The 19,122-nt window shown below is 47.9% G+C and overlaps 1 protein-coding gene across 1 annotated transcript in view; it reads left to right on the top strand.

Annotated features, from left to right (window-relative positions):
• The window catches only part of VOPP1 (VOPP1 WW domain binding protein), a 94,693-nt gene that overhangs the window by 36,824 nt on the left and 38,747 nt on the right, over positions 1–19,122 (top strand). Inside the window, exon 2 of the mRNA XM_072955543.1 lies at positions 10,673–10,731. Coding sequence (XP_072811644.1) covers positions 10,673–10,731 — 59 coding nt within the window. The remainder of the gene's footprint in view (positions 1–10,672; positions 10,732–19,122) is intronic.

The following is a 19,122-nucleotide window of genomic DNA, read 5'->3' as shown; positions in this document are numbered from 1 at the left end:
AATCCCTTCTCGGGGCTCTGTGTGCTGTGGTTGGAAACAACGGATTTTTTTTCGTCACATTCTCACTCACTCCCTTTGAGGTCATGAAAGCAGCATCTCCCGCCTTCTTGCCCCCCGCCAGGTTGCCGGGCTCACCTGAGGGCCTTTGCACGTCGGAACTCCTGCGCTGTGTGCTCCTGAATGAGTGATGTTTTGTGGCATTTAGAAAATTTGCCATGGAACCCCTCTTGGCCGCGGCCCATGCATGCGTTCATTTCGTGTTGTTCTGGGCCCCAAAGTTCCACCTCTGAGTATTTTTCGCAACGAAGAACTTTCTCCTGAGAGCCAGAGGGACTGGCCTGTGGTTTGCCACCCAGCCATTCTGGGCGCCTTTGTTTTTGTTTTGCTCTTAGAGAGGTAGGAAGTGATAGTTCAGATGGCCGAACAACCCATAAAAGGTTGCTCGCGGGATAGAGGTGCGCTAGTCTGTGTGGTTTTGGTAGAGCAGGCAGACAGCTAGACATGAGCAGAGAAAGGGGGACGCAGGCCACATGGCGGGAACTGGGCAGAAAGGAGGGGCACAGGCCAAATGCAGGGAACCACACATCATGTGAGCACCAGGGGTCCCTGGGCAGAGAGAGAAAAGCAGGACCCTCTGGGCTGATAAGGGGTCACACATTTTGGGGTGAAGAGCAACCTGGAGACCAACAAAGAAAGATGGAAAAAGGCAGGAATCTCCAGTGAGTGTCTGAATGTAACCTTTTGCTCATTATGCCCTCATTTCAATAAAATTAGCCTGCAGATCAGAATTCCCCATCATGCACCGATGCTGGGACACTTCTGACCCAGAGTAAATAAGGACAAAAATCCGTCCTCCCCTCGGGAAGGTGGGGCTGGGGTGATAATCAGGGAACAGGACCCCAAACCCTTCCCTCCCCAGTGAATATTCTGCCCGTTCGTTTTTACACCCTGTGTAACTAACTTGCCAAAGAAACTCGGGGCAGCTGCTCACCTGAGTCTGCCCGCTCCCCCCGTGAGAGTGTGCCGTCCATCCTTTGGTAAATTTTCACTTTGCTTTTTTTAAGCACTATGTCTTGTCTCTAAATTATTTTGGGGACAGGGCAAGAACCTGGAACACCGGGTACATCCACGGGCAGCAGTTTCAGTTGGCATTTTTGGTTTCTTCTAGCAGTAAAGTGATGCCTAAAATAAATCTCATTCTGGCTCCCTGTGAGAGGTGTGGCAGACATTCCAGAGAACGAGACTGTGAATTATTGTCACACGGGAAGCTGCAGCGTCCGGGCACTGGCAGAGAAAACACACAGGCAGAAGCTGGCAGACCTCACTCGAGCCCAGCTTTCTGCCTGCTTCTTGAGTTCACTTGGCCCAGTTAAGTCACCTCTCCACACTCCATAAATGGAGTGAGCTATCCCACCCACCCCCCAACCCAAGGGGCGATGATTTAATCATGCCGGTGGAGCGAAGCCACCGTAAACCCTAAAGGACAGGGTGCAGAGAGCTCCTGGGGTGTTGAGCCCGTGGAGATGCGGGGAGAGTGGTGCGCCCGGACAGCGCGGTGGCTCTGTGCTCCCCACACCTTGCCCTGGGCGTCTTCCACCTGGCTGCTCCTGGGTTACATCCTTTTATAATAAGTCAGTGATCTCATGAGTGAAATGTTCCCAGAGTTCTGCGAGCCTCTCTTGCAAATTAATGGAATCCAGGGAGGGGCTTGTGGGAACCGCCAGTGTGTAGCTGGTCGCTCAGAAGCACCGGTGACAACCCGGACGTGTGCCTGGCATCTGAGTGGGGACTGGGGCAGTCTTGTGGGACTGAGCCCTGCCCTGTGGGACCCGGTGCCGTCTCCACGGAGACAGTGTCAGATTGAGCTGAACGGCAGGGACACCCAGTTGGTGCTGGAGGGTTGCCTGGTGGCGGGGAAAGCACACACATGGGGTGTCAGACGCGTTGTGGGTGTGGCAACGTGTGAGAGTGACAGAGAAGCAGTTGTCCAGCACGGCGGCGTCCACATTAAACTCCACGCTGAGCTAGAACTTGGATGACACGACGGCCTCGTAAATAATGTTTCACGTTGATAATTATGTTTCACAAATAGCATGGTTTTCAGAGTGCTTGTGTTCAGTTGAGCACGAACTGAGTTTTGAACGTTTCAGGGGTCCTGTCTTTTGCACCAGCTTCCCATTCTGTGCCTTGTCGCCACAACAGCTTTGTTCTGATTATTGTCAGAGGAATTTAAGACTCAAGAGAGAAATATTTGTAAAGTAACCCCGAAGAGGCCACGCTGTCCAAAAATAACGTTGTAAGTTTAGGCTTATGTGGTCCCATTCCTTTTCCTATGAATATGTCTTTATTTTTCCGTTGTTAAAATGAAATGTGTGTAAGGTGTTTTAAAGTGAGTGCATTAAATGGATGTTTTCCATGATGTTAAACTTTTTATAAATATGGTTTTAACTGCTGACCATACGAGTGTTTGTTTCATTAATCCTTTCTAACCCTTTCACTAGCTTTGCTAATCGCTTACTTTTTATTTACCTCCTGAGTTGAATAATGTTCGCTTTTGCTAACCATTTATATTGCCTTCATTTAAATATCTCTTTATACCCACTCTCTATTCTTTATTGGACTATAAATCATGTGCTTTTTAGAGCCAAATTGAATAGAAATTTTGGAACAAAATGTTACGAGTTCCATACAGAAAATGTGAAGACTGATTGCCAAAATGGACAGTGGGAAAAAGTTATCTCCGGTACCACCGGAAAGATAATTTATTGTCAATATTTTGGTGTTTATTTTTCCACAGTATTTTCTCTCTCCTGTGATTTATAACAGAAATATACTACGCCAGGTACACTATTTTATGGGCTTTATCTTTCTTTGCAAAATTTTCCCATAATTGTATGTTTCTCTACAACCTGACAGCGTATGCCTACCATCATGTCTTTTGGATGTATTATAAATTTGGTAGCCAAACCCATATTCTGAAAATTCTGGTTATTGCCAGTTTTTATTAATACTCTTTTTCACAATCGTTAATATTATTTCCTCGGGACCAATGTTAATAACCGTGTTTAAGTTACGTACATTTTTAAAGGTTTTTTTTTTTACATATATTGAAAAATTGTCCCCCTGAGACATTCCATTTATATTCCCATCTGTGTTATGTGATATGTCTTTTTCTTCACGGCCTCATCAGCCGTAGATACTAATTTTTTCTTTTAAAAAAATTTTTTGGTGGATAAATCCATACCATTGTAATTTATATTGATTTGATTACTAATGAACTACATCTTTTCAAATAGATTTATTGACCTTCTCTGTTTTTTCTTTGAAAAATGCTCATTTCTGTGACTTTTATTCTTCTCCTTTTGGGATTTTTATCTTTTTCTTATTGAATTATATAAGCTCTTTATTGTTTAAGGGTATTAATCTTATTCTACTTGAATACTTTGCTCTGTTGTTTTAATTTCGATGACCTCACTGAATGATGGAATTGGAGGAGATCTGCCTTCTACCGTTCTTTTGTTGAAAACTAAAACGGGTAAAGCAAAGAAGCTTTTTTAAAAGTAATTTATAAGAGTTCACAGAATTTTTCCAAGGATATGCAGGTAGAACTAAGTATGTCTTGCAGTCAGCATGTCCCTAGAGTCTTCAAGATATTCGTAGATGGTGCCCCATCTCTGTTGGCTGTTTGCTGGCAGTACATGAATTCCTGGTGTGATTCCTTCTATAAGGCACGGGAGTCGCTTTTATTTTTGTTCCTCTGAGTTCCTCCCCTTTTTTTCCTTTAGTCAGTGATGCTTGTGAGAAACCTCATACTCTTATTTCTTTAAGAAAAAAAGAATCAAGGCTCCTGAAAAGAAAAATGTCCATAAGCCAAAAGATTAAGTAATGAGCACTTAGGGAATTGATTTAAATTCTGATACAGGAAGCATTATCATTCCTTTTATTATTTGAAATTCAGAGACCTCGAGATAATTAACTGTCCCTCCGTCCGTAGCTTCTTTTCTTTTACTGAAATATATAGTCAGTTTATAATGTTGTGTGAGTTTCTGGTGCACAGCGTATTGTTTCAGTCACACATGTATGCACATATGTTCCTTTTCATATTCTTTTTCATTGTACATCACTACAAGGTATTGAATATAGTTCCCTGTGCTGCACAGTAAGATCTTTCTGTTTATCTACTTTACATATAGTAGTTGGTGTCTGCAAATCTCGAACTCCCAGTTTACCCCTTCCCACGCCCTTCCCCCCGCTGGTAACCATAAGTTTGTTTCCTACGTCTGCGAGTCTGCTTCTGTTTCTCAAAGAAGTTCATTTGTGCCTTTTATGCAGATTCCACGTACAAGTGATACGACATTTTCCTTTCTCTTTCTGGCTTCCTTCACCTAGAATGACAATCTCCAGGGCCATCCATGTTGCTGCGAAAACCAGTTCTTGATCGCACACCAGCAAGGCCTTCTGCCTCTGTCCCTGGTCCTGAGCACCAGGCCTGCCCGCACCCCCCAGGCTCCTTTTGTTCAGACTTTGGGAGCGTGAACGCCCGCCCTAACTGGGCCAAGCTGAACGCCGCCGGTGTTGAGTTCAGCTTCTGTCGAGTGTGCCAGCAGCACCGCGTCGCAGCACAGGACAGTGAGCATCGTCGGGTTCTTCCTCTCGGGGGACACCCCCCCATTTTGCAGCACGTTGTGGCTTACGGGCCCAGGACAGACTGGCCAAAGCTGTTACCACGAAAACAAGGATCCTTGCTTTCCAAGTGCCTGGGGCATTCGTTCTGTTGGTGAAGCCCTTGTTTGCCAGTTTGTTATTTACCTAAAGACCCCGCCTCAACCCCCTACTGAGCAGGAGGAGAAGGGATGGAATTTAGGTCAAATCCTCAGAGTTTTGAGTCTTTTGGACCTTCCTGCTGACTTCCCTGTGCCCAGAGCCACAGACGGCTGCAGTTCTAAGCTGACCAGTGTTGTGGGACAGCGTGTCTTTGAACTTGGAATAGAAAAAGGATCTATTATTTTATCGAACAGTGGCTCTGGTTCTTCCTGTATTCAGGAGAGATAAATGCAGAATCATTTATGTCAGTATGAGGATTACCATTTGGAATTAGCAGGGATGTGTTCTTTGGGGCCTTATTTAGATCTTGGCTAAGTACGGATAACTATATTTAGGAAGGGCTGAACTGCGTTTATAAATATCCTAGTCCCTGAGTAACGGGTGGCCAGGATTCTTCGCTGAGTGCAGACATCTTGTAAGCCTTTCCCAGTTCAAATCTGAGATTCCCTCACTCGGATTGCTCCTGACGTTAGACGGGTTTGCACAATCCCACATGTTCTGCTCTGTAGATCGTTTATAAATTATATGTCGCTACTCTTTACGATCCCTTCAGGACCTAGATGGCTGTGTCATTATTACTTCCATTAGACCCGGGGGGGAGCGTTGCATCATGAGCTCGTTGGAGGCCTGCCGTTTGCCCGGAACGTGGTGGAGCACGCTGGCCGATAAGGATGCCCAGACAGTAACAGAAAGCAGCTGCCCTGACCTCACCCAACAGAAGTGCTTTCTGCTTCAGTAGATGGTCAGTTCTCGCGAAGCCTTGACAGGCTCTTGGCAGAGTGGGTGGAGCTACTTTTAGCAGTTGCCATAAAACCCTGAAATTGATTTTTTTCTTAGTTTATTTACTTCTCAAATTCTTTTTCTCCTCCCACATTTTAAGGCTGTTTATTTACATCAATTTTACCTTAATTATCAGGTTTATTGACAGTTGTTCATAATATTTCCTAATTATCTTTTTTATTGAGTTATAGTCAGTTTATAATGTTGTGTCAATTTCTGATGCACAGCACGGTGCTTCAGTCACACATGAACATACATTTATTCATTTTCATAGTCTTTTTCACCGTGAGCCACCACAAGATCTTGTATATATTTCCCTGTGCTCTACAGCATAAACTTGTTTATCTATTTTATATATGCCTGTCAGTATCTACAAATCTCGAACTCCCAGTCTGTCCCTTCCCACCCCCCTCCCCCCTGGCAATCACAAGTTTGTATTCTACGTCTATGAGTGTCTCTATCTTGTATTTATGTTCATTTGTCTTCTGTTTTGTTTTTTGTTGTTGTTGTTAGAGTTTTTTTTTTTAATTCCACATATGAGCGATCTCATGTGGTATTTTTCTTTCTCTTTCTGGCTTACTTCACTTAGAATGCCATTCTCCAGGGACATCCATGTTGCTGCCAATGGCATTATTTTATTATTTTTTATGGCTGTGTAGTATTCCATTGTATAAATGGACCACAACTTCTTCATCCAGTCATCTGTCAGTGGACATTTAGGTTGGTCCCATGTCTTGGCTGTTGTAAACTGCTGCTGTGAACACTGGGGTGCACGTGTCTTTTTGAAGTAGGGTTCCTTCTGGGTATATGCCCAGGAGTGGGTCAAATTCTTTTTGGAGAAGACCTTACTCTTTTTAGGGAGATTTTTGGAAAACGGGAAAGCACACAAATGTAAGGTATTACTTATTTAGAACCTTCGTTCTCAAGAGGTTTGGAAGCATTGCTCCGTCACAGTAAAACGAGCCTTGGAAGTCCCTTGTCCCAGAGAATTAAGAAAAGTTGCTTCAGGACACACAGTTCGGGGTGGAGCTGGTAAATGGCTGTGGGATTCAGTGAACTATACACCAGTCTAGCCAGGCATTTTGATATATTCAATCTCAGTCACTTCATAAAGCTGTCTTCTAATCCTGGTTTTTAGAAATAAGGAAGCTGAGATCCGAGCTAACTGGCCACGTGGCCAGCAGTGGCAGTCAGGGTGGGAACGTGGTCCTCTCGGCTTCCATTCATTCCCCCTCGATGCGGAGAAGCCATCCGGCCCCTCGATGCGCCGCAGCCTGGCTGGGGCCTTCTTTCTGCTGTTCCCCGTGCTGCCGTCTGCCCGCTCACGGCGTCACCTCCGACAGCCCGCCAGAGTTGGGGGCTACTCTGGAAAGCCCCCTCACTCATCCCTTACAAACTCCCATTTTGACCGCCTCTGCAGAGCCCCAGCTGCCTGCCTCCGCCCCGAATCCTGGTGTTTATGCCGGGTTTGGAAATGGGCTTGGGTGGGCGGATGGTGGCTGTGCTGGTGGACTTTTCCCCCTGGCCCAGCCTGGCTCTCCATCCTGGCTGGTTTCCCGCAGGAATCTCCCCCAGCACTTCCCGCCCCGTGGAACCTAATCTCCGTTTATCCCACAAGGCGTCCGGGATGCTGTGCAGGCTGTCCATGACACCTGGTGCCCAGTGTCGTGCGTCTATTGAAGGAGAGCCTCAACAGCGAGAAGCATCAGGACCTCTCGGTCCTCATCCAGTGTTTTCCAGCTGGTGAATGAGACACGACGTGTGTTCTTTACATTATCCGTTCTTTACATTAACGATACATCTATCCGTGAAATAGATGTGTCGTTACAGCATTGACATTCCTCACAAGGAAGCTGTTGTAAAAGTCCAGCGACCAAAAAAAAAAAAAAATTGAAGGAGTTGCCTGGATATTAGCAACTTTCAAAGGACTTAACCCAATTTCAGGAACAATAAAAAGAAACTATATTTTAGCCCTAGGTAGCTCCGTTTAAAAGGGATTTTTTCTCTTCTGTTTCAGGAAATATTCATAGCCATATTTTTTTTTTCTTAAGAGAATTTTTTTTATAAAGGAGCAAACTGGGTTAATGTTTTAAAAATAGGTCTTATTTGAGTGGATCAGTGAAAAATGGCAAAAGGTTATTGGCCAGTAACTGAGCAAGAGTAACCAGCAAGGCCCAGTGGAGTTGCCGGGAAGAGGTCTGGGGGGGTCTGGGCAAGAGTGGGTGGGAATAGGGTGCTGGGCGTCTGCGCCGGGCGGGGCACCGAGGGGAGAGGGTGTCCCCCGTACCGATCTCGTGTGAGCATTAACCCCAGCTCCCTCATGTGCTTGCTCTTGGCAAAGTGGTGGCCTGTGTAGAAGCTCCCTGCTGGTCCTTAGGAAATGTCTTCAGGCTGGGAAGAGTGGATTTAAAAAAAAAAGGGGGGGGCAAGCAGTTCATTACTTTTTGCACAACCCTTCCTGCAATTTCTTTTTTGCAAAGAATTAATCAAATGTACAATTTCCCTTTTCCATAAAAACTAATGTGCTACATGCATCGCTTGGCATGGTACTTCCTCTGCCTCTTGCAAATCACTTCATCCTGGTTCTGAGAAGCCTCAGTCCTCTCGGTGGCCTGGTCCTCCACTGTATGGACTCACCGTCCCCCGCCTAGCCAGCCTGCTGTGAGCGGGCATTCAACGTCCTTCCCGGAATTTGGCTGTTAGAAGTAATGCCACGATAAATAACCTTGTGTGTGGGGCGTCCCATGATTATGGAGAGATCACCAGAGATGGAGGAGAAACGCAACACTCGCTTGGCAGGCGTTGCTAAGTGTCCTTCCCAGCAGCCACGAACGGGAGTGTCTGGGAGCCGTGCCGTCTCACCGCTCAGGTTTTCACACCAGCTGCTGTAGCTCTGTGCTCCGCTCGGCCCTGTGACACACGCGTGTGTACGTCCCCACGCCCCCGCCCGCCGGCAGCTGAGTGCGGAAGATGCGCGGGCTGGGATGGATGCTGCCTGCCGCCCGCCCCCAGCCTCTCACCTGCTGACGGGGGAGCTGGGAGCAGGTGCCACCCCTCGGTCCGTTCGCTTCTGCCGTCCTGCAGTCATCGGACGGCGGGGGGCAGTGGGCCGGGGGCAAAGGAGGTCCCTCGGGCAACTCTGGGCAGCCACACCGTAAACAAATGTGAATCTGAGTGAGACACCCTTTGGGGGCCCCAGTTTTTTGTCTATAAATTGGCCTTCCTCATATTCATATACCAAGAAAAAAATCCTAAAAGGTTTAATGGTTCTAGTTCTGTTGTTTCAAGAGTTAGGAGATGAGGTGCAGGGGGCCAGGAACGTGGTGGTTCCGAAGACGGAGCCTGCAGAGGGCCTTCCCACAGCAGGGCCTGTGTCCTGACCCCCCACCCCTGCACTGAGCTGCCCTGGGAGGGGCCGGGGCAGCGGGAAGGGACGGCTTCAGCCTCTGGCCCTGGTGTCCCCAGCTTCGGGCTGGCACTCTTCCTTCACTGTGTCTGGAACTTGAGTGTCAGATTCTGAGACCGTGTGTCTGTCCCCAGCGGTGATGGAGAATATAAAGAGGAGACATTTGAAATGCTCCCCCTGGTTTCTCAGTTGTGTCACCAAAGACTCCAGTGAAATGAATTGCCATTTCGGGCAGAGACCTGAAATTGCGCTTCCTTCCAAAATAAATTGACTTCTTCAGCCGTCTGAACTTCATTTCTTGAACTGGACAACAGCTAACCCAGTCTAAATTAAACTCACTTTCCATGAATAAAGCTGGGTCACTTCAGGCTGCCTAAATGTGCTTCTGAGTGTCGTAAAGCATATTTTTTAAAAAAAATTCAGTACTTCAAGCTCTTTCCATAACCCAGCTGATTTAGCCGGCAGAACATGTAACGTTCGAACCCACCTCTCCCTTAGATTCGGGGTCTGTTTCTGAACTTCCGCACGCACCTGTCGGGCAGGCCGAGGCAGCAGCCATCCCACACCCCGCGGGGGTCGGAGCCAGCAGGACAGTTCGTCCCTGCCTCGCCCAAAGAAAGCTTTGTTTTCACTGCTCCTTTTCCTGCTGGCAGCTTTGTGCTGTCGTATTTTGAAGGTGGGATTTACGCTTGGGGCCAGTGAGCTGGATCGTGGAGGTAGGAGGGTGTGTATTTTATTTTTAAATGATGGCATGAGTGGAGTGATTTTAGAAGAACCTTGCTGGGCCAAGTCAGGGCACTTCCACTGGGAGCCCTTGGTGCACAGACGCATCTGCTCGGGGTGGGAGGTGCAGCGCCCCCCCCCCCCGCTCTGCCCCGCCCTCCGGGAATTTCCACATCAATTTCCTCGGAAGCACAGGGGAGGCTCCTGTGGTCCCTCCTTGTCCCCCACTTCCGTCTTCCTCGTCCCTGGGAGTGAGTGATGACCGATGCTGACTTCCAGAGTCCAGCAGACACAGGTGCCCACTGAGGGGTCGATGGCTTTTGGAACACAGTGCGCCCTCCGAACAACATGGGTTTGAACTGCGTGGGTCGCCTTACACGTGAATTTTTAAAACCAGTAAACACGACAGCCCTGAGGAACCGACCTGTGGAACCGGGAAGGGGGTGGGGGGCTAAGTTCTATGTGAACTGTCAACTCTGCAGAGGGCGGGCGCCCGGGAACCCCCTGCATCGTTCAGGGCTCGACTGTATCCTGAAATATACAGATCTAGAATTGTTCAGTTTCAGATGTCTTTCAAAAACAAAAGTGGGGGAAGCCTTTGTAATTCTGTATTTCTAACGTCCTTTAGGTACTTGAAGTAACACACCATGTGAATTTTAAGAAAGAATTGTCTAATTTTCATTTGTAATGAATTGTTCACGCCCTTGAATTTAGAGACGTGAAAGGCTAGAAAAATTTTAGGGAAATAGACGTTCTCTTCCCTTTTAAAACATCTGAAGGAATGAAAAGTCATGTTGGGGGTGGGTCTCTGTAGTTCCTTGACGTCCCCCCCCCCAGCCCCTGCTTCTCACACTTTAAGCTTCCTTGTTTCTTTCCGTGAGGTCTTTTCCCCAATATGCAAGCAACTTTTCACTGACAAATCTTTTCTTTTATTTCCAGTGTACAGAGGCCAAAAAGCACTGCTGGTATTTCGAAGGACTTTATCCAACATATTATATGTAAGTATTTGTGCTTGTCTGTGAGCCCGATTCTGCAGGTCACAGCCCAGCCTTGGGAGGCCCCCGGCCCTGCTCTCACCGGCCCCTGCCCTCCAGTGAGCAGGCCACCTCCCTGAGGACGCCCCGCCCGCTCAGACCAGCCGCTGTGGGGACAGCGTTAAATGCTGGGCGCTCTGTTCTCTGGTTCGTGTCAACTCGCACGGGATTGGTCACAAAGGGCAAGACGCCTGAGCCAGGCCAGGGTTATGTTGGTTTATGCCACTCTTCCCAGGCAGACGGCGCACCATAGCAGAAGTAGAATTTTGAATTTCTTGTGCAGGACAGGACAACGTACTTGGCTCGGCTGCTGTGACTGTGTGCATGTGAGAGAGAGAGATGACGGTGACCTCTGGGCCCCCCGGCCCCTCCCCAGACAGGGGCACACCTGCTGTGTTAGCCACTCTCTCTGCTGACCCACCTGCCTGGGTGGCCAGATTACCTTTCTAGATTATCAATCATTATTTTTGACTGTGTTTTGAAAGTCCCTAAGTTTTGAGTGGAACGCACCAAACCAGCTTTTCCCAAAAACTCTTTGTACTGAATGTTGCGAAACATGAGAAATTTCAGTAACGCGTATACCGAATGCGTCTTACAGCAGAAACATTCCATTTTCTGGTATAAAGGGAGATTGGACAGGAAATACTATACATTTACTATTTTTTTTTTTGGCAGGCGGGAGGTAATTAGGTTTTATTATTTAGTTTTAGAGGAGGTGCTGGGGATGGGACCCAGGACCTCGTGCCTGCTAAGCACGTGCTCTGCCTCTTGAGCCGTACCCTCCCCTGGGAAACACTATACATGATGATCACAAAGAGGGTTATTTTTCAATTGGCCAAGATGTACATTTTCCGTCTCTGTCATTCTTAGGGAGTTTCTCACCTCGAAGGGACCACAGTAGGTGGGACGGTGGCCTGGCTGTGCAGGGGGATGGAGTGCACGGAGATGGGCAGCTTTCCCGCCTTGGTTTCATGCCGACAAGCAGGGGTCCTTCATGCCCCACGTGATGGGGGTCCTGGCAGATGTCCTCTGCGGCTGCAAAAAGACAGAAGTCCACTTGGACAGCAAAGCAGACGCATAAGGGCTTTGGTTCTCCTTGCGGAGCTGTCACGCTGAAGAGAAATGGCTGTGGGAATAAGAGGGACGTAAAAGATTTGGTTCCTGAGTGGGTCAGCCACGTCTTCCTGTGCGTTCTGCCTCGAAAAGGCATCTTTCTCAGACGGTTTGGTAGATCAGCTGGTAAACCGTTTCCTGGTTTGTCAGAGGTCATTGCTCGTTTGTTCCTTTGTCCGTTTCTTTCTTCACTACATGTTTTGAAAGTGTTTCTGCTTTGACAGAAAAGTACCAAGCCAGGCCCCGTGCTTGTCACTTGGACCTGCTGCTTTGGTGGGTGCCTGTCACCTCTCTGCTGATAGTGAGGGGAAGGGTCCTAAAACTTAAAAAATAAAGCCACTCGACCCGTTTTTAGAGTATTGAAGTGTAAAAATGATAGCAGGGAGCATTTATTGGGCCCTTAATGTAGACTGGGCATTGTTTTATGCCCCTTTCATGAATTCGTGTCATTTAATCCCACAGCCACTTGCAAACCCCAACCCTACACACCAGTCTTCTTGAATCCATCCCTGATCTGTCGTTCCTCTGCTGTCTGTCCCCACAGCCTTCACCTGGATCCGCACCTCTGTTAACGCTCACCTGAAGCATGGCATAAGCGTTCTTACCCCCACCCCAGTTCTACTGACATATAACCGGCCTGCAACATTGTCTAAGTTTACAGGTGCGCAGTGCAGTGATGGGATGCGCTTACCTGCTGCAAAGCGATCACCGCCGTAGCCTTAGCTAACACCTGCATCGCGTCCCACAATTACCTTTATGGGTAATTATTACCCATAATTCTGTGATGAGGACTTTGAGATCTACTCTTTTAGTAACTTTCAAGTTACTTTCAAGTATATAATAAAGTATTGTTAACGACAACCACCATGCTGTGCGTTAGATGCCCGGAACTTACTTGTAACTGGAAGTTTGTGCCCTTTGACACATATCTCCTCATTACCCCCGCTTCCGCCCCAGCCCCCTGGTAACCAGCCTTCTACTCTCTTTTTTCTACAAGTTCTGCTTTTCTAGATTCCACATGTAAGTGAGATCATGCAGTATCTACCTTTTTCTGTATGCCTTAGCATGATCGCCTCAAGGTCCATCCATGTTGTTGCAAATGGCGGGGTTTCCCGCTTCCTCAGCACTGAATCGTATTCCATCGTGTGCACAGGTGCCACGTGTTCTTTACCCATTCACCCACTGATGCAGGCTGCCTTGGCTACTGTGGATAGTTGCTGCAGTGAGCCCAGGATTGCAGCTGTCTCCTCAAGATCTTTTTTCCATTTCCTTTGCATGTATTCCCGGAAGTGGCATTCGCAGTTCTATTTTTAAGTTTTTGAGGAACCTCTGTGCTGCTCTCCATGGTGGCTGTACCGCTTTGCCTTCCCACCAGCAGTGCACTGACTTCACACTTCTCCCACGCCAACACTTATCTTGTCTTCTTTTCTATTGAGTTATAGTCAGTTTACCATGTTGTGTCAATTTCTGGTGCACAGCACAGTGCTTCAGCCATACGTGAATATTCACATATTCATTTTCATATTTTTCACCTTGAATATATTTCCCTGTGCTGTACAGTATTAACTTGTTTGTCTGTTTTATGTGCACCAGTCAGTATCTGCAAATCTCGAACTCCCAGTCTATCCCTTCCCATCCCACTCCCCGCTGGGAACCACAAGTCTGTATTCTGTGCCTGTGTTACCTTGTCTTTTTCACGATAGCCATCAGACCGATGTGAGGTGATACCTTTGTGTGATTTTGGTTTGCATTTTCCTAATGATTTGCGATGTTAAGCACATTTTCATACACCTGTTCGCCATCTGTGTGTCTTCTTTGGAAAATGAACTGTTCAGCTCCTCTGCCTTTTAAAAAATTGGATTATTTGCTTTTTTCTGTATGAGTTCCTTCTATATTTTCTATATGAGTTCCTTCTAACCCCTTATCTGTTATGTGGTTTGCAAGTATTTTCTTCCAGTAGTTCATTTTGCTGAGTGTTTCTTTTGCTGAACAGGAGCTTTTTAGTTTGAAGCTTTCTGGTCCTTTTTTGCTTTTTGTGTTTTTGTTGTTTGTGCTTTTGGTGTCATGTCCAAAAAGTCATTGCCAAGGGCGGTGTTGAGGCGCTTCTCCCTGCATGTTCTTCTGGTTTTGTGGTGTTAGGTCTTACATTTAAGTCTTCGATCCGTTTCAGGCTAATCTTTGTGAGTGGTGTGAGGTAGGGGTTCCGTTTCATTTTTCTGCATGTGTTTCTCCAGTTTTCCCAGCACCGTTTGTTAAAGACACTATTCTTTCCCCATCGGGTGCTTTTGGCTCCCTCGTTAACTGTTAGTTGACTGTTTATGTGAGGGTTTATTTCTGGCCTTTTTATTCTTTTCCATTGGTCAGCGTGTGCATATGTGTGCCAGTACCGAACTGTTTGTATTACTGAACTTGGTCGTATCGTCTGATTTCAGGGAGCTTGATTCCTAGTTCTTCCTTCTCATGATCGCTTTGGATATTTGGGGTCTTTTGTGATTCCATACAAATTTTAGGATTGTTTTTTTCTGTCTCTGAAAAATGCCGTTGGAATTTTGGTAGGATTTCCATGGAGTCTGGAGGTGACTTTCTGGTGGCCCTCCTTTCTTTCTCTTCTCTCATTAAGTTCTCACTTCTTCATAAATTACTGAAAGTTCTGTGTCGCTTCCCTACTTAAAAATATCAGGAACAAAGTTCAGATTCTTACCCACCTTTAGAAACAGTAGGTCCCCATGATACTTGTCTGGCTTTATCACGTCGGGCACATGGTGGGCATCCCTGAATGTTGGGTGGATTTGCATGGCTGCTCGTCCATTCCCCACCTTTGGCTCTGCTGTTCGTCTCTGGCATTTCCTGGTTCTCTGCCTGGCAGGCTCCTTGGTGACAGGGAAACCTTCCTTCAGAATCAGTTCCTCCTTCCCTGTTGGCTCTGATACAGCATCCTGGAAAGTCTCCACACAGTACGGTGTGTCGGTTGAGTGCTTCTGGTGTGGGGCCCATAATGTGTGCATTTATTTGGCTCCAGTGTGTAGCACTGTACACGGCACAGCATGTAGCTTGACCCTCGATGCTTGTCTTCATGTCTGCGCAGCTGGTGTACTACAAGCTTCTCTCTCCCTGTTTCCATTTCCTGGATTCTGGCCCCTTGCCCTTAATCATAGATTTTCAAGTGTTTCAGAGTCCAGAGGATTAAGGTCTAAATATTTGCTCTGATACTTTTGTGTAAAACTGAGGTGAAATTCTCATAACAAAATTAACCATTCTAAAGTGAACGGTGCAGGGTAAAGAAGCTGTGGTGTATTTCTACAGTGGAATACTACTCAGCCATAAAAAATGATAAAATAATGCCATTTGCAGCAACATGGATGGCCCTGGAGAATGTCATTCTAAGTGAAGTCAGCCAGAAAGAGAAAGAAAAATACCGTATGAGGTCACTCATATGTGGAATCTAAAAAAAAAGAAAAAAGAAAAAAACCAAATGAACTTGTATATAAAACAGAAACAGACTCACAGACGTAGAATACAGACTTGTGGTTGCCAGAGGGGAGGAGGCGGTGGGAAGGGATGGACTGGGAGTTCGAGATTTGTGGATACTGACCGATGTATATAGACTAGATAAGCAAGTTTATACTGTAGAGCACAGGGAAATATATTCAAGATCTTGTAGTAACTCACGGTGAAAAAGTATATGAAAATGAACATACATATGTTCAGGTATGACTGAAGCATTGTGCTGTGCACCAGAAATTGACACCACATTGTAAACTGACTATACCTCAATTTAAAAAAATAATAAATTATATTGGAATTCTTAGAACACAAAAATAATGAATCAGTGAGTAAATAAAGTGAACAGTGCAGTGCCCCATAGTTTAGTCATTGTGTTGTGAAGTCACTGACTTTGTCCAGTTCCAGGCATTTCCATCGCTGCTCTGTCATTTCCCAGCCCTGTGACCTTCTCAGCTGGCTTCCGCATGAAATGTGAACACAAATGTTGACCTCCTGGCTTGCAGCAAAGGGCCTGTGTGTGGTCAGCGCGGAAATTGTATGCAAATATGTGCCCACCCAAGGCCAGCTGGCATCTCTGTGGCGCGTGCGCACAAGACGGGTTCTCACCCAGACTGGCCCTGCCACTTCCCTGCAGGCCTGAGGGACATCGGTGCCCTGACACACCCCCCGGGGCTCAGTGTGGTGCCACGGAGAGGAGCCGCTTTTGGGCGTCCACCCCTGTTATCCAAGGGGAAGGAGGAAAGGTGACTTAGGTACATTCTACTCTGCCCAAGCTTACATTGCTCAAGGATTGATTTGCTGCAGGTTGGACGGCTTTTGGACGATCACAACCTTGAGCCTGTGTGTTGGTCCCCGAATCCAACCCCATCGTGGTTTCTGTGGGCGTGGCACCGATGTGGTGCAGATAAAGGAGACTGTCACCTGGTCCAAGCTCGCTTGCTGGGGGCCTGGGCATCCAGGGCCCCACCAGGGCTGGTGCCACGTGGTCCACACGGTGTGTCAGACACATGTTCGGATGCGGGATGCTTCCTGCTCAGGCACAGAGATATTGCCTCTTCTCCGTTCAGTCCACATTTGCATGTTGAGTGTCTGGCACGTGCTGATTGTGATGATTCAGTGGCGCCTGTGCCGCGGGGGCTGTGGCATAATAGTGTGTGACGGACCAGTTCATTTTTTGAAGCACCTTCTAACATTATTTCAGAAACCATGGGTTATAACATCTCATTTAAAAACTGTATCCCACCTCTCATTTCTTCTGGGTTAAGTGCTTTATGCTTTATTCTCTTAAATACATAATTCTTTCAGGATATGATGACTCAAGATGGTATTTTTATTCTATTATAGGGTTTTTCCCTCTGGCAGAAAATACGTTACAAATGGCACCTGTTTTATGCTGATCATTTGCCCTGGAGCACACTGGGGAGAGAACGTCTAGGTTACACACTTGTTTTAGAGATTTTACTCTTACGTTTGAAATCTAATTTCATTTGTCTTGCGGTGGGAAGCCCCATGAAAAGACCAGCAGGACCCCCAGGCAGGGCCACTGCTTTGCCACCCATGCCATCATGTTCCCTAGCCCTGCGGTATTATCTTGCTTTTGTGCTTCTGTAAAAGGGCTGGCTTCTAGGAAAGCGAAACGTACCCCTAAGAGTCTATTGATTCCCAAAGCTCACTCCTGATTGGTTCATTTCTAACACCTCATTTGCATAAAGCTCACTCCTGATTGGTTCATTTGTTACACCTACTCTGCATAGGATGTTGCAGAATCTTGACTAGTACCCTATAAAATCCTGTGTAAACCCACAGACGGGGTCCAGAGCTCGGAGTGTTAACTCCTCTGGGCCCGCTGGCGTAATAAACCCGAGTTCTCCAACCCCCCCAGTGTCCCTCGATCTCTTGCCCGGATCCAGGTTGCTGTCACCCTGAGCTGTCACCCTTTGCTGTAACAGCACCGCCAGAAATCCCCCCTGCGCCTTCTGCTTCTCTTCTCTCTCTGCCTGTTCCTGAATTTCATTCTAGCGTTGCGGTTACCAAGCTGATAAGGCTAATTTGTTTTTTAAGATAATTAGGTTTCTGCTGTAGCTCTGTGGACATTTTGACTCTGGCCTGATTGAGTTATTTATCCAAATTCTCTCTCTCTCTCTCTCTCTCTGCCCTCTCCCTTTGTTGAGGTTTTTGATTTCTTTAATTTGTCATTTTACCAGTGCTGAACTGGAAGACTGCATGTGTATAAATGTACAAACAAAATATATTCTCCTTACTTTTGAATGAAAATTCCCTTGGGAAGCTGAGCGGAGAAGCAACACGTTATTCAAACCTCTCCCCTGTTGTTTATTCTTTCTACCTACCCTGCGCTTGACCACCTTTCTTTCCTGTCTCCAGGCTGTCCTTTCAAAGGCTTTTAATTAAAATGTGCCTTCCTTGTACTTCGGTTCTGGGCTCACAAGACGTCTCCTTGTAGCAACAGTGTGATTTAAAAATCGCAGTGGCCACGTGGCCTCGCCAGGCCCCTTGCTGTGCTTTTCCTTCATTCCTGTCTTGAGTTCTGAGAGGGCTTGCCCATTCAGCCCCTGCCTGCGGTGGGCAGGTGAGGTGAGAGATGGGGGTGGTCTGCCGGGGAGCGGGTGCCCGCCAGCCTCGCAGGGCTGCACGGATCAGGGGAGGCAGATGTCTTTCCTCCCATTTGTTCAGAGTCCAGGGAGCACTGCACACCGTGGGGGGCTGTCAGAGAAGGGTCTCGATGCAGCATCACATCCGGGGGCACTTGGATGTCCTGTAGCTGCTGGAAACCCTCGTCCGGTGGCTGGAGCGCTGATGGGTCCCGTGCTCCGTGCGGCACCTGGGTGGTTCTGGCTCACCTGCGCTCACCAGCAGATCCCTTGGCCTCTTGGTTCTCTTGGTACAAGGGAGCCATGGGAGCAGCAACTCCCACGAGTGTAGATACAGCCCTGCATGACTGTAATGTCTGTGTCATCAGTAATGGTTGCCATTTCCTTGTGGCTGGGAGAGGGTCCGTGGCTCTGTGTGCAGAGAGGACCAGGTGGGACCTCTGCCTTTAGGGGTGGGGATGCTGCCCTACAGAGGTCGGGGCGCTGGCCGAGCTGCTCTCGCTGTGGGGTGGGCTCTGGATGGCTCCGAGGGGCCCTTCGCAGCTTGTATCCAGTATCCAGAGGTGCCTGGGCGGGCACCACCACGGCCAGAATCGACCCGGTGTGGGCAGTGGGGGCCTCTCAGATCAGGGGCACTGTTCCTGCCGTCTGCAAGAGATGCCACCGTGTCTGCTGAGATTTACAGCCCGAGGTCACCCACCCACAGCTGCCGTCCACACGCGCCCACGAGAGCAGAGGTGGGAGACCGCCTGGGAGGCAGAATCGGGGGAAGGTGGTGGGTGTCGAGTCTGTGCTGGGCACGTGGACTTGCGTGAGTCTCCAAGTGTGGGGGACCCGGGGCCTCAGGGCCTTCGGGGAAGCTGACGGCGGTGGGAGGCCCTCACGCCCGGGCCCTCCCTCCAGCCGTCCCCGGGAGCCACCCATGTTTCCAGGTCTTCCTCAGAGCAGAGAACGGCCCTGAGCTTTCCCAGGCTAGCTGAGGCGGGGCCGCCCGCTGGGTCAAGCAAGTGGCGAGGGAATTAATGAGTACAAAGGCTAAGAATCGCTGGCATTCTTGAGCGCTGACTGTGTGCAGTGGGCTTCCCTGTGCTCTTTAGTAATGGCTCGCCGTGGTGGCCCCCTGCAGGCT

This window comes from Vicugna pacos, chromosome 36, assembly GCF_048564905.1.
Source record: "Vicugna pacos chromosome 36, VicPac4, whole genome shotgun sequence".
In the NCBI taxonomy this organism is placed as follows: Eukaryota; Metazoa; Chordata; class Mammalia; order Artiodactyla; family Camelidae; genus Vicugna; species Vicugna pacos.
Note: the sequence above shows the minus strand (reverse complement) of the source record. Positions and strands in the feature narration are given on the sequence as shown.